Source organism: Penicillium concentricum (assembly GCF_028827145.1).
Source record: "Penicillium concentricum strain IBT 3081 chromosome Unknown utg000001l_segment0_segment0, whole genome shotgun sequence".
Classification (NCBI taxonomy): domain Eukaryota; kingdom Fungi; phylum Ascomycota; class Eurotiomycetes; order Eurotiales; family Aspergillaceae; genus Penicillium; species Penicillium concentricum.
The window spans coordinates 4,041,071-4,055,627 of NW_026622754.1; the positions used below are offsets into that span (position 1 = coordinate 4,041,071).

Genomic DNA, 14,557 nt, shown 5'->3' on the forward strand with positions numbered 1-14,557 from the left:
TGAACAAGTGGAAAACGAAGGTGGAGTGATAGCCGGGTAGTTGTGAGTAACGAGAGTGATGGTAGTTCGATGAAGGTGATCACTTAAGGTATAGAGGACGGATATTAGAAATTGAGTGAAATGATAGTTTGGATGTCCGGTGATTGTATAGGAAATAATAATTGCAACCATAAAACTACATGTAGGTGGCTCACGTCACTTTGCCCGATTAGGCATAGTAGGTCCATTCCGTCTTAGAGCTGACAAAAATTCGCATCCGCGGCCTAAAATCCAGTGCATACAGCTACATAGATATCGGATTTTAGACCTCGGGAGATGGCTTTCCTTTCCGTTTTAGTGCTTACCCCTTGCCGCCTTTTGAACAAGTACACATGAGCAACTGGGTACGGGCGATCAAGTGTGCCACCTGGACTCAACTCTTTCATTGGATTATTCTCACTTTCTAGGGTTAGGAGTAAAAAGACCAGGTAAGAAGTAGTATTAACCCTACATAGTTCATAGTTTTAAACTAGTGTACTATATACTCTAACACCCTACCCTTCCTTGGCTTCTCGGGCTTTGACTTCTTAGACACCTCCTTTGTTACGAAATAGTATACAAATATAAATGGAAATGGAAATGGCATCTATACTTCTGGTCAGGCAGTATCCAATAAGAGAGTTATGTCCAGGTGGCACATTTAGTCGCCCGTAAACTGGGGACATCCCTGGGTATTATTACATAAATCATTACTACTCGCTCACTGAGCATGACCTGTCCAGGTGAGGGCTCTGATTTTCTCACTAAGTTCACGTGGCTGTTGTCTACTGAATAATGGTTTGTCTCCCAAGCTAGGACTAACGGATCGAGGCAGACTTTGTAAATGCTTAAATAATAGAGAATAGGGGAAAAGGCGAGTGACTCAGCTTAACGTGCGTACCAAAAATCTGACAATAAAGGCTAGACTGGACCACTGAGGGGAGAAGTGCTTTTAGCTAAATTATGTGGATTTTCTCACATTGTTCTGCTTCGATGCATCATCTGGCATTCACTAATATTCGGCCGAGAAAAGGGTTCCAGGTACTTATAGAAGCGGGAGCTTCGTTCGAGGAGAATTAGGGATTTGATAGGGACAATCCCAGCTTAACTATATAGATTTGCCACAATATGGGGTGTGGTCCACATCCAGATATCAAGCCCATAATCAACCGCGGATCCCGAGTGAGAAAGCGAATTATAACGAACAGATTCCCAGAACCACTGTTTGTAGGTAGTATATCAGATGATGCACATTAGGTAAAATCATTGAGTGCCAATCGCTACTTGTGAATATATCAAAGGATATATAAATACGTGAATTCGCGAGGATTGGAAAGAAAAGTTAAGACCATCAAGCACCCAAGAAACTACTGTTATATTCAAAAGTGAAAAATGTCATCAATGAATGATTTCCAAACACTCCTTGATCAACAGGTCGGGAGACTACCAAGACGATCATGGCCTGCACCCGTTGGTATGCAATATCTCCTTGCAATATTCCCAGCACGGTCTCGTTATGCAGTCAGCTAAGTGGATGACGGAAAGGCCCATCAAAGAATCGGAGGCATATACCGATCAACTCCTTGCGCTTCCAGGGCGCTGCCTGGGCTACTGCGGGTGGTGGTATGTGTGCGACACTGCATGGAGCCTACAAGATCTTTCGGAATTTCCGTGGATTCAAATATATCTGATGTATCCCCATTCTTGGCCACTCATGACTATGATATGTGCACCTCAATCAACCGCCATCCAAATTATATAATTCAAGTTATAATTGAACCCTTAGCGACATAACCAGTTGGGTTGTAGTTTGCGATCACAAATCGGTAGTCAACCACGAGATCATTCACTTGTGAGTGAGAATGATGGATATTGGTTATCTTGCCGAAAAGCGCTACGATGTACATTCGGTCGAACTGATTGAAGATTCAAGTCAGTGAGTGGGCAGGCATTTGCATAAGTTATTAGTGAGAGATGGCCGCTTTGCTTCGCATGTGTTTTCATAATACAAAGATTTTGAATGTATCCGCTAAGCTCAATCGTTACTCCGCAAAAATATGTGGCGACGGACCCAACCAACGTCATGGATCACGAGTTCTGACTTGTGTCATCATTTTCATTTCGAGAATCGCACTTCTCAATTGATTTGCTGGTACTTTGTATCGGTGGCGAGAGTGTTAGGGTTGACATCATGATCTAACCCCAGAATATATCTTAGCTGGCTTAAAAACAGCGACCGTTCAGGCTTTGATAATTATTGTAACAGTCATATCTTTTGCAACCACTAGTAAATGAACCAATATGCAGCGATATATCGTGAGGTCTTCTACCTCTTACGTCCCTAGGCTGACTCGAGCTTTCGCACAAAAGGCCCAGTCTGAAATTAAGGGTGACGAGAAATGTGCGACCAGCATCTCTATAAAGCCAAAGTCTCGACAGGAGCTGATACAATCCGGTCCTAGTTAATGTCGCACCGGCATTCCCAGATGACTTTGAAGACTCACCTTTGAAGTCTGAGATTCTTGAGAAGCGAAACCGGGAGCAGGGGATTAAGGACGCTGACCACCCCGTTCGTACATTATCAAACGTTTCACATAACGTCACGCCACTGACAAATCAATGATCAGAACATCTACGAGATATACGAAAGTATTCAAGGAAAGCCGCCGCAGCCCTTCAAGAGTGCGAAGAAGACAGACAAGCCCGCTCCGAAGAAGCCGGATCCTGCTGGAGAGGAGCGAGAGCCTGAGATTGATGAAATGTAATTTTTTCCACTAATCAACATAGTGCAACATCAGAAATTCCTACTATATTATATCCCAAAGTTTATTCAGAGTGTATCCTGTACTATCTCTCGTTACTTCCGAATTTTACTAGCCTATCAGAATGAAACTTATACTATGTATGTATCGTGAAACTTCAGTCTTATGGTCACTGTTATCCATATGCTACTATACTAGTACGACATGGGAGGCCCTGACCTCGACCATAATCTAGGCTCTTAAATCGTGAGGTAGCTCTTGTATGGTCTAGGTTTCCTTCAACTTCCTTGTATCGTCTCGTGACTCTCGTCTATCAGAGCATTGATGGGGGGCAACGAAGTAGCTTGGATTTAGACCCCAAACCACAAAGGCTCAACCTAATAGTGAGTTATGGCACAGCCTAAGATTCACATCAGCGGCCTAAAATCCAGTGTTACTGCTACATAGTGGGCTGCCGGCATCATGCCCACGTGACCCCGTCTAACCTAAGTGGAGGATACTAACAGAGCAGAATGAGATATTCATTTTCAATTCACGTACACTTTTGGTCCAAAAAGCAAAGATTACATTTAAACCGAATGATCAAAACAAACAAACATTTCTTCACTAGTCGACATTAAGCCTCCCGGACTCTTTGTCGTGCATATATGTCGAAAATACAATCAAAATAGTAGCATGGCCTCACGAACTAGCAGTCTATAGACACATACCTAAAGCTCAATGGTGCTTATAGCTAAATTGCCGTATAGATGTCTATCCTTCGCAATACTATGGCGAGATGAGCGAATATTCTTAGTTCTATCAGGCGCATGGATCTACATATATGGACCCACCTATACCAGTCGTCATGGCGGCCTCGGCGCTGAGTCATCGACTCATCATGCCCGATCTAATCCAAGAGTCTGGATTCTCCTCTTGTCTCGTTTACTCAGGTCCGAGAAGTGAGTCCTTCTCTAATATTTGTTGGTCTGCCCCTTTTCTAGCTATTAATCACTGGTTCTTTCAGTACTGAACTTTTATTTCAAAGTCCATTGTCTGCCCCGCCTATTACTTCCCCGCTCCGGTTCCGGGAATATCTGCTCTAGTGAATCACCGCGTTTTGACACTGCTGGGTCTGATTTCACTGAAAGGGCCCCCAGCCGACAATACCTCCGAAATCAAAATTCGCCGTCGCTATCCAACCCGCCAACATGAGTAGCCCAAAGCGCAGAATCGAGACTGATGTGAGTAACGCTACGGATAGTCCGATAAGCCCCCCAGCGTCGTCGGAGTACTAATAACGATTGTTTTTCACTATACAGGTCATGAAGTATGCTCCGCAAAGTCCGAATGTATCCAAAATTTACGGCCACTAACCTTTAGCTAGAATGTACGACCGACAATCCCCCTGCCCTTTCCGCCGCTTTTCCCAACCTTTTCGGTTGGCCTCGGTGGGCATATTTGGTTGCCGGGAAATAATCTGACGGTATATCTAGGATGATGAGTGACTATGAGGTGACTCTGGTCAATGACAACAGTAAGTTCCGACCCTGTTTCGGCTATGGATCTATATACTGACTTTGGAAATCTAGTGTATGTATTCATACACCCTACAACAACGTTTGAACCATTTGAAGCTCTCCGATACCAACTACTATCAACAGGCAAGAATTCTACGTTCGGTTCAAGGGCCCGGAAGAGAGTATGTGTCGCTCACAATCAGCCGATATTACATCATGCTAACTCTCTTAGCACCTTTCACCGGAGGCCTCTGGAAAATCCACGTCGAATTGCCTGATCAGTACCCATACAAGAGCCCAAGCATCGGATTTGTTAACAGAATCTTTCACCCGAATATCGATGAGCTGTGAGTGATGGTTGGTCTGACATGTGTGGAGAGTCAGAGGTTAATACCATCCGTTCTAGGTCCGGCTCCGTCTGCCTCGATGTGATCAACCAAACCTGGTCGCCAATGTACGACATGCTCAACATTTTCGAGGTCTTCCTTCCCCAGCTTCTCCGTTACCCCAACCCTTCGGACCCTCTCAACGGGGAGGCAGCCGCGCTGATGATGCGGGAACCTAAGGCATACGAAGCAAAGGTCAAAGGTGTGTCACAATAAAAAGAAAATTTGCTATCATGCGATACTGACAGCTCATTTCTAGAATACGTTGCCAAATACGCTAGCAAGGAGGCCGTTGATGAAGCAGGCGAGGACACCGAGTCTGAAGATGAGCTCAGTTCTGCGGGAAGCTACGAATCTGGCGGCGAAGAGCCTGCAGGTACCATGGACGATGTCTAATGGTCTGCATGCGAAGGTTTCCGTCGGGCTCAGGATTGACCCCGGCACGAACATATTGCATCATTCTACTCTCTTCAATATTCATCACGGTGCTGGATATCAGCGGGCGTTTTCTTTTCTGACATAGGGGAGTTGTCATGTATGCATTTCTTTTTTACCCCGGCAATGTCTATCTTTATCTTTTTCACTTGCGTTTTCTTATCTATTTCGGTCAACTCAAGAGGCATTTGCGGTAATTACCGGCGGAGTCATGGGTTGAATAATTGATGCCGAATCTCTCATATGTATGGGGAGTGATATTCATTTTTAAATCTTCCCATGATACCACAATTGTATAGTGAGCTCGAAATACTTTTCATATAGGGTATCCCATCCAAAGCCGAACTTCTATATGGGTCGACTCGACTACGATTACATCTCCCTAGAAGGATTGGGAGTTTCAGCACCTATGTACATCGTCCTGATTTACGGCAACTCAAATGACAATACGGAATTCAAATTGTGTGTCTATACTAAAATAAAGGATGAAGTCCGGTACTCAAAAAGAAAAATACATATACAAGCAGTGTACGACTGACAAGATGATATGAAGACAAAGAAACAAACTCAGAAACAAAACACGCCAACAGAAAACATCGAAGAAACCAACATGGGATGAAGAGAAAAAAAGGTTCTGATAACAAAAGAAAAAGTCTGCGCCATTGGGTATTATCAGACCATGGAGGGAAAAGAAGGAATGGCTAATGTATGTGCGAAAAAACAGTCGACCTGCGATCCATGCAAGAAACAAAAATCCCTCAAATAACAGCACAGCGCGAGAAAATAATGAAAAAAACGGGTCTTCCAGTACCCTTATCTGCATCTCTTGATGTAATCCTCATAGCCCTCACCCTCTTTTGTCGTGTACAGCGTCATCGTCAATGTGCAGCGATGCATACCCCAAACGCCTTTAGGTCACGTTCAGAACCCCAAACACATCATGGCTGGCCTTAGCATCTGTGTTGATATCGACACGAGACCGTTTCTTGTTCGGGTTTATGACAACCTCACCCCAGTGTTTTGGGACGGTGCCTGATGCGCCGGATGTGGGGCGGCTTGGTGGTGATGTGCGCGGGGTAGATACCACGGGTGTTGTTCTATCGGTTCTGTGTGATGGAACGGGAGATGCAGAGATAGGAGTGTGGAGGGTTGCTTGGGGTCGAAGGTGTGGTTGTGGTTGGAGGGACCAGATATCAATGACGGAGCTGAAAGGGAGATGATTAGCGTAAATTCAGCTCCCATCTGATGCCAATTTATCATATGCTAGTACACATGGCAAATAGTATAGTATACTCACTCAGATGTTCGCTGACAAATGGATTCCAGCGCCTCCCTCTCACGTCTCACGTATTCCGAATCCGGCTGGCTTGCCTGATGAGCATGGTTAAGTGCTCCGTAACCATACCCGGCTTGATAAGGGTCCTCTTCAAGTAGACGCGCAGATTCAGGCTGGAAGAAGAAAGGTTAAACAATTGCACTCTCTGAAAGCATCCCATGCCTCGCGCATCAGACTGAGGTAATGCGCGCTGAACATGTGATGGTGAACCTAGCTCCAGACTCGGGACTCACCTCAGGCGACTCATGGCGATTCCCGCCAAGGCAGGAGGCACAGATACCCATTTATGAGGATCTGGATCAGGAATTCAGAACGGGAGATGTTCTTGGCTGCACGTTTGCGCTATGCGATAGGCACGAGGCATTAATCACCCCAATAGTTGAGATGCGGGTATCCTTTGTTAGAGAAGGCGAGAGAATTATCGGAGGGTAAGGAATGTGGAATATGCAGAAAACAGAGAATATGAAATGAAACAAATGGCGCAGTAGAGAGTCACACTGTAGACAAAAGGACTTCTTCGAAGTTGGAGGTTGAGGCTGGGCGGCCCGTGCCATGTCATTAGGCCGTGGCCGCAGTGCGCCGTGGAAACATCGTTTTTCTCGGTTTGGCATTTTGGTCTTATTCCTCTCCACACCACACACAACACCATGTTTGATCTACCAAATGCTAAGCGGTATGTGGACAAGAAACACACGGAGGCCTATTTTAATATACATAAAAGCTAATCTGGCTTATGCAGCGTCCGCCGCGATGAGATGCGTTCTCCAGCGTCATCCCGCTCGCCATCACCAGCACCAGACGACGCGGCCGCCCAGGATGCATATGCCCGCCTAGGAAAGCTACTGAATCTTGATCAACTGGATACTGCACAGCAGACAGCCAGCCAAGACGACCAGCTTGTGGAGGACGAGGATGAGGAACAAGAATTCGAGTTCCGACTATTCAGCGCCCCCGCCAAATCAACCGAAGATACCACCAAGCAGTCAGGAAAGGATACAGATGAGAAAAGCACAGAGGAAAAGCCCGGGCCCACTACGCAAAAATTGATGATTCGGCTGCATTCACCTACACCAGGATCCGGCGGCGAGGGACGATTCGTGAAAGCCTCCCGGGGGTGGGATTATTACTTCTCTACACCTTCTCTCCAAGGCAGCAGTGGAGAACCTACCGCCGAAGACGAGGCTCAAATAGCGGAAAAGAAGAAACAATTTGAGGATATGGCCGTTAGCGGACAACACATGCTGACATGGGCCAACACGCTAGTCTGGGTGAGTGAATACTTATTTGGAATTTGGCTATTTTTATAGCTGCTAACTTAATTTATAGCCTGGTTGCCATCTCCCCTGGCGAGTCATCCATCTCAAACGCCATCAGACCAAAATGCCACGCCCAGTCAACAGTCTTCCCGTCTACGTGGTAGAAGGTGCACCTGTCTCGAAGAGTCCACTTACACGCAAGAAGCCAGGCAAGAAACGGCGAGTGCAGCTGCGCAAGCGGGTTGCGGCCGCTCAGGCTGCTAAAGAGAATGAAGCGGAGAAGCGGACTCGCAAGAACCGCGATAGGAAACTCAAGCGCAGACAGAAGGCGAGAGAGCAGAAGGCTGCGGCGGCGGGTGTCAGTGTTGAAGATGTCGTTATGGCTGATGGTGATGATCATTCCTCGGGCGGGGAGGAATGAAACTATTTAACACCAGGATAGATTCTCTAATGTGATACCCGTGGGAGTGTTAGTTTTTTCCCCTTTGCCGTCAGCAACAATAGCATAATATATCGAAATAAAGCTGTTTTACTGTTGCGTAAGCATTCTGGAATGGATAAGTAGAGCTTTGCATGATATTAAGCGGTCCGATCGAGGCCGATATGAAAAAAAAAGCATGCAATGCATCGCTTCGCAGAAATGAATAATATACAACGCTGAGGGTATGAAACGAAATAGGGAGCCGGAAGAAAGCACTCGCAAGTTAGATCAGACTCGCAAAGAAAGAACCTGTTCTCGCCAATCGAGTGTATAGTCACACTTCTATTTAGCGGGGGCATCTAGCATCGCTGTTAGCGTTATCATCTGTCATGTTAAAGACAATTGACATACCGGTCTTGGGAGGTTCCACAGGGGCAGCAGCGGATTCCGCGGTAGCAGGGGCCTCGGTCTTAGCGACAGGCTCCTCGGGCTTGACAGCAGCCTCCTCGGGCTGAGCGGCAGGGGCCTCGGTCTTGGTAACGGGCTCCTCAGTCTTAGTAGCAGGGGCCTCAGACTGCACAGCGGGTGCAGGCGCGACAGGCGCCGGCGCAGCAGCAGGAGCCTCTGTCTTGGTGGCAGGCTCCTCGGGCTTAGCAACAGGTGCAGGCTCAGCAGCAGCAGGGGCAGCCTCGTAATGAGTCTCGACGGGGCCGGCAGTAGCGGTCATCCCAGGGGCGACAGGGGCCGCAGGGGTCGCGTCCTGTGCCTCAGGTGCCTTAGTAGCATCTATAGTAGATCAATAAGTCAGTTGTGGGCCGCAGCGAGATGAAATTGATATCAAATCGATAAGAGAGTGTCATACCGGGGGCAGAGTCCGGGGTGGCAGCGGGGGCGGTGGGCTTCGCGGGAGCTGTCTCACTTGCCACAGCGGCAACGGGGGCAGCAGCGACGGGGGCAGCTGTGGTCGCCGCAGGGGCAGGTTCAGCGTTCTGGGCGGGTTGCTTCTTAGTTGCCTTCTTGCGACTGCTGAAGAAGCGCTTGAAGCCCTTCTTCACCTGCTCAAGAGCGTCGGGAGCTGGGGGTTGTTAGCGTGTACTTGTGGTTCCGGGGGAGCGCCGAATGTTGGGTCAGGAGTATAGGGGATGGTTGGGATCACTCACGAACACCAGGCATTTTGATCGAGTTTGAGTTCTCTGGTTATAAAGAGGTTTGAGGATGTATGTGAATCAAGATCTGAGATGCGAATCGAAAAGGAGAAGTAGTCTATTTAGTCCCACGTGACTATGTGCCTATTTTTTGAACCTTCGTACTCCGTCTGTTGTTTCCGATGCGTGGACGACGGGCTTTTATTGGCTGTTGGTGATATAATTGGGTCCTATCCCGCAGCTTATCCTAACCTGTGACAGCTATTGTGGCTGTGTTGGCGCTAAGTGGTTTACACTTTCATTTTATTTTTCTTCCAAAACACTCTATCGCCGTTTCATACCATTAGCAGAAAGGGGAGATACGTAGTTCGGATTAATTCAATGGAAGGATTGTTCCTTTGCTATAGATCTAGATGTAGTGAATGAATCCCGAAGCATAGGCGATGCAAGCATAAATGGCAAAGATAGAAAAGAAAAAAGATAGAAAAATAGAAAATAAGCAAAAAAAAAATAGCGCCGGGGTATCAATGATATCAAGTTCGCAAGTCACTGTGTAGGATGTGTATAACTAAAGAAATTTGAAAATAGTCAAGGCAACAGAATGCCCTAAGCCACATCGTATCAGCACCAATCAGTCTTGACAATAACCGACACACGTACCTAAGATAAGAAAAAATAAAGCGATTCCAATCTTAAGGTTCTGGGCAGCGATGACCATCAGTAGGACGGCACAGAAAGACCACGCGGAGGGTCCTCCAATACCAAAGCTCGGGAGGTGCTTGGACTTGAAAGCTGCATCGTCGATAACAGATTGCAAATTGGCAGCAGCAACGCTAGTCTTGGCCAGCAACGCTTGCGATACTTGCGCGTGGGATTGAATGGCTTCCTGGGCCCGGGATTGTGCAGATAGTGCTTCTGTTTGTTGGTCCTGGGCCTTCTGCAGCTCGCTTGCTTTCGATTCGGATTGTTGCATAAATGTTTCCATGTTTTGAAGTCGCTTTGAAGGTCAGTGAGTGAATCAAGATGTGGAAGATGTACACATACCTCTGTCATCCTGGTTTCTTGCTCGAGAATCATGTTCATTCGGCTGGTCAGCCATTCCTACGAAAAGGGATAAAATGTTAGTCTCACAGAATCCACCAAAAGAGAAGTTCATATTTGGCAAACCATAGCAGCATCAAACTTCTGCATGCCTCGGTATATTCTGTCCATATCTGAGTCAAGAACCGACTCGAGCGACAGGTGTAAAGAAGAGGCGAGATCCTTCTGAGCGATAGCATTGGTTTCTTGGACATCCAACGTCTCTTGGCTTCTAGCCATTGCATCTTGATGTGCACTCTCTAGAGCGTGTTGAAGTGTTGCCACTTGGGTCGATACGTTCCGGATGTCCTAATCGACATTTAGTACATGTTTCAACTCCGAATAGCATGGTGTGTTCGACTCTTACCTTTTCGAGGGCCCTTGTTCCAGTCCGCACATTTGACAAAGCGACAGATATAGAGTCTTGGAGAGAAAATATCCCAGCTTCGATTTCTCGAAGAAAATTGCCCAATGTTCGTTTGAACACAGAGTCTGTCGCTTCCATATCTGCCACGATCTTCTCTTGCATAGACTGAACAGCTTGTATAAATGATTGCTGCTCTGCAGACCGTGCAGATGCATCTTGCAAAGCGTCTTGAAGCCCGTTGTTGAGTTTGAGACTGCTCTTGGCAATGGAGTGATGCAGGTCAATAAGCTCCTCTTTTTCTGTTTCCATTCGCGAAGCATGGCAAATGACAAGGGCATTCTGTCGACTGTTGCTGTAAGAGGTCCACCACTGAGGTCGCGACTCGAGCGTCTTCAGACATTGCTCCAATAATTCTTTCGAGACTTCATCCGACGCAGGGCCAGAGCCTCTGTGACGACTCACAAATCCGAATCGATTCTTCTGTGAAGGCGGCGACACAGTGATTGGAAGACATGATGGAGGCATTGGAGTGCCAGCACCGTCGATCTCACACAATGCCAGACGTGCGGCATAGACGGATCGAAGAAGGTCGAGCGTGTCTGGGCTGTCTGTCTGCGCGCTGTCTTTGCCATCGCTGAATGTTTGACATGAATTCACTAGTTTTGTTGCTGCAAGTCTGTTGCATGAGGGTGATGATTTCATCGAGTCTAAGATTCTGACAGCTTCGTTGAAGATGCTGTCTTGGTCTTGCGATCGGGAATTGACAAAAGAGATGGCGTCGATGTCTGGTGCTTTCGGCGCGAGAATTGGGACACCTTTTTTGGTTAGCAGAATGATATCAGACACATCTGAATCCCTTACTGCGCTGAGAGACATTTGCTTGACTGAGGTGTGCAAATGCCAGGAAGGTATATGAAAGCACTTGAAAGCTATCGATTGCCCTCATGGTGAACGGTCTGGCTGACTTGGTCTACGAGTGTTGCTCTGACGGGCCCTGATTCTTAATCACTCGTGTATATTGTCTAGGATGAATGGGTATAAGAGGATATGTGGCAAGAGCAGTATAAGATGGAAAGAAATGGATGAAGGATGACTTTCGAAAGTGAGACTTGACATCCAAGTTGTTGGGCTCACACACAACTCTGGCTTTACTTTTTCCTAGATAATTTCCCCTCGGCACTCAGTTTTTTGCTCATATGGTAATTCTTTGGTAAAACTTTCTATTATTCAAGTACTAATACGGTTGTTAAATTAGGAGTTGGAGGGCGATTTCAGATGCCCTATAGGATTTCAAGTTAAATAAGGTGTGCTGGCATTCTGAGAGATACCCTTCAGGGAAGATCTTGGCAATTATTATCAAATACACCTACCTACATACATGTACATAAGGTATGTAGGTACCTAGGTATGTACCTATGATCCTTTGTACATCCATGGATCTCGTGGGGGCTCAGAGTACCTTAAAAAGGGTTAGTGTGAACATCAGTGTCCATATTTGGCGGCTCAACGTACCCCGACTGGGATATCTCACATGAAGGATAGTCATTTAAACGAACTTTTCCTCTACTTCAGATCAAGTAGTCAATTTGGTTGATTTCCTGGCCTCTCTTCATTTTGATTACATGTTCTTCTATCAATTATATAGTCATCTAGTATGGCATCGCCTGGCAACATCCGTTTTGATCATCTACAAGTGCCAGATGGCTATGACTGGACTATTGAGGACTTGAACTATTCCCAATTCGTCCCTCTTGCCTATCAATTATCTACCCCTATACTGGCTGAGCCATCTATGGCATCTGCGGGTCCTCTTCGATATACCCATCCCATACAGTATCCCATTGCATCCGTTGCACCGGGTTTCCCCGTATCTACTTCCTTACACTCGACTTGTTCCGACCTGTGTCGCTTCAAGCAGAATGTTATACACCAATCTCCAATCAACAATGACTGTGCAGCTATGGCCCCGGCGCCAGGCTATCTCGACCCTAATCACGGGGTCGCTTGCACCACTTTGCCGGTATCTACTTGGTCTCCTCAAAAGGGATCCCAGGTCAAGGCCACCAGCGATAGCTATACGAAGGGAAAGAGAGCTTATGGTCGTAGCCGAGGAAGACAACAGAAGCAGGAGTGAGCAACCCTATGATTCGCCGTCAAGCTTCAATAGTTACTGATACCATTTCGTCCACTTCAGGAAAATCCAACGATCTTTTGAATGTCATTGGAAGGACTGCACATACCGCGATCCGTTCTGCGGAAAACCAGCGTTGATGCGTCATATCGAAACGCAGCATATATCTCCACGCTCATTCGATTGTCCGTCGTGTGAAATGTCTTTCAATCGAAAGGATAACATGACTGAACACCGAGGAAAAGTTCATTGGGAACGAGTTTGATGTTGATGCTGGCTTGGCGGTAAGATTCGGAGTATGGAGTTTGATCTGTGTTAGCCCAAAATATTTTGGTTTCTGAAGGCATATATGGTGTGATTTAGGACACATTGTGTTATTTTGTCGTTTTTCCTTCACTTAGGTTGCGTTCGAGGCAAAATGAGAATGGGCATTGAATTCGGATTTATGGGCATTAGTTTAGCAATCTTTGGCTATAGACGCATCCGGAAGGAAGCTCTAATACTAAATCGATTTATTAACGCAATATATTGGAATATTGTGTCCCTGTGGTGAGGAGCATAATCAATCACGTCGAGATCATGATAATCAAAACAAACCAAAAAAAGCAGATTATATAGATCATCACGTGCACGCTAAACCCCATTAGGGGCAAACCATCTGCGACAAAATCCAAAGTCCGCAACACAGCATCCGACCCAACACGCGCAAATCACCATGTCGTGCTCCATACCCCAACGCTGTGCCCGCCAGCTTCTTCGAGAGCCCTTCCAGCGCGGCTCTCTACCCATCTTCCTCGCACCCGCCTTCTCCCCCCGCACACAATGTTTCTCGACCACATCCCCGGCGCAGTCCCGAGTCGGAGGTGCACCTCTCTCCATCCCCCCGGAGGTGTCATTTAAGCTCATCGATCTCCCCGCGACTCTCACGCGGACACGCGGAAAGGATATTCCCAAGTTTATGGCTGAGATTAAGGGGCCTAAGGGTAATGTGTTATTCTTGAAATGTGTTCCGGCCGATGGATGCTAACTCGTCCGATTCACAGGCGAGATGAGTCTGAACATTCCCTCGTTCCTCACTATCACCCCCGATGAGACTGGCCAGAAGGCCACTTTGTCAATCTTGGATCAGGAGGTCCCTCACCAGCGTGCCATGTGGGGTATGTTCTCCTGTCTTTTCTCCGCAGTCTAGTCCGGCAAGTCATTGTCTAACATTTTGCTTTTCTACCTAGGAACCATCCGCGCACTCCTCCAGAACCACATCCTCGGTGTCTCCGAAGGCCACGTCTGTGTCTTGAGTATGGTTGGTGTTGGTTACAGGGCCACCATCGAAGAGAAGGCGTCCACCGTCAAGGCCACCTACCCCGGCCAAAAGTTCGTTTCCCTCAAGGTCGGCTTTTCCCACCCAATTGAATTGGGTATCCCCGAGGGTGTTTTGGCGAGCACACCGCAGCCTACCAGGATCCTGTTGGAGGGTGTCGACAAGCGGATTGTGACCCAATTCGCGGCCGAGATCAGAGAATGGAGACGTCCCGAGCCGTACAAGGGTAAGGGTATCTTCGTCAACGGGGAGACTATCAAGCTCAAGGCGAAGAAAATTAAATAGACTGGAAGCGCATTTCTTTTCAGCTGCGCGGGACATTTTGTGTTTGGTTCCGTGTTTTGTATTCTATCGTCATATATGTATTTTTTTATTCCTCTCACAAGCGATGGTATCACAAATC

At 47.0% G+C, this 14,557-nt stretch overlaps 8 protein-coding genes across 8 annotated transcripts; 5 read left to right on the forward strand and 3 right to left on the reverse strand.

Moving 5' to 3' along the window:
* Positions 1-2,319: 2,319 nt before the first annotated feature.
* N7517_001523 (uncharacterized protein) lies at positions 2,320-2,783 on the forward strand (the record flags this gene model as incomplete). Its single annotated transcript, XM_056719253.1, has 3 exons — positions 2,320-2,419; positions 2,481-2,587; positions 2,646-2,783. The coding sequence occupies 3 exons, from the start codon at positions 2,320-2,322 to the stop codon at positions 2,781-2,783; spliced, it is 345 nt and encodes a 114-aa protein (XP_056583388.1).
* Positions 2,784-3,970: 1,187 nt separating this feature from the next.
* On the forward strand, positions 3,971-5,061 carry N7517_001524 (E2 ubiquitin-conjugating protein UBC8; the record flags this gene model as incomplete). The annotated part of the gene is made up of 6 exons (XM_056719254.1): positions 3,971-4,003; positions 4,082-4,089; positions 4,424-4,461; positions 4,512-4,626; positions 4,686-4,867; positions 4,925-5,061. 6 exons carry the CDS (start codon positions 3,971-3,973, stop codon positions 5,059-5,061), a joined length of 513 nt encoding a protein of 170 aa, XP_056583389.1.
* A 949-nt stretch (positions 5,062-6,010) lies between these two features.
* On the reverse strand, positions 6,011-6,720 carry N7517_001525 (LAMTOR1/MEH1 family protein; the record flags this gene model as incomplete). Its single annotated transcript, XM_056719255.1, has 3 exons — positions 6,011-6,305; positions 6,398-6,549; positions 6,670-6,720. 3 exons carry the CDS (start codon positions 6,718-6,720, stop codon positions 6,011-6,013), a joined length of 498 nt encoding a protein of 165 aa, XP_056583390.1.
* A 363-nt stretch (positions 6,721-7,083) lies between these two features.
* On the forward strand, positions 7,084-8,113 carry N7517_001526 (DUF2011 domain-containing protein; the record flags this gene model as incomplete). The annotated part of the gene is made up of 3 exons (XM_056719256.1): positions 7,084-7,109; positions 7,176-7,704; positions 7,763-8,113. 3 exons carry the CDS (start codon positions 7,084-7,086, stop codon positions 8,111-8,113), a joined length of 906 nt encoding a protein of 301 aa, XP_056583391.1.
* A 342-nt stretch (positions 8,114-8,455) lies between these two features.
* N7517_001527 (uncharacterized protein) lies at positions 8,456-9,286 on the reverse strand (the record flags this gene model as incomplete). Its single annotated transcript, XM_056719257.1, has 4 exons — positions 8,456-8,481; positions 8,525-8,899; positions 8,976-9,188; positions 9,274-9,286. 4 exons carry the CDS (start codon positions 9,284-9,286, stop codon positions 8,456-8,458), a joined length of 627 nt encoding a protein of 208 aa, XP_056583392.1.
* A 540-nt stretch (positions 9,287-9,826) lies between these two features.
* On the reverse strand, positions 9,827-11,581 carry N7517_001528 (uncharacterized protein; the record flags this gene model as incomplete). Its single annotated transcript, XM_056719258.1, has 5 exons — positions 9,827-9,864; positions 9,919-10,255; positions 10,303-10,359; positions 10,426-10,647; positions 10,706-11,581. 5 exons carry the CDS (start codon positions 11,579-11,581, stop codon positions 9,827-9,829), a joined length of 1,530 nt encoding a protein of 509 aa, XP_056583393.1.
* Positions 11,582-12,359: 778 nt separating this feature from the next.
* N7517_001529 (uncharacterized protein) lies at positions 12,360-12,839 on the forward strand (the record flags this gene model as incomplete). Its single annotated transcript, XM_056719259.1, has 1 exon — positions 12,360-12,839. One exon carries the CDS (start codon positions 12,360-12,362, stop codon positions 12,837-12,839), a length of 480 nt encoding a protein of 159 aa, XP_056583394.1.
* Positions 12,840-13,551: 712 nt separating this feature from the next.
* N7517_001530 (mitochondrial 54S ribosomal protein uL6m) lies at positions 13,552-14,439 on the forward strand (the record flags this gene model as incomplete). Its single annotated transcript, XM_056719260.1, has 3 exons — positions 13,552-13,819; positions 13,880-13,993; positions 14,066-14,439. 3 exons carry the CDS (start codon positions 13,552-13,554, stop codon positions 14,437-14,439), a joined length of 756 nt encoding a protein of 251 aa, XP_056583395.1.
* Positions 14,440-14,557: the final 118 nt, after the last annotated feature.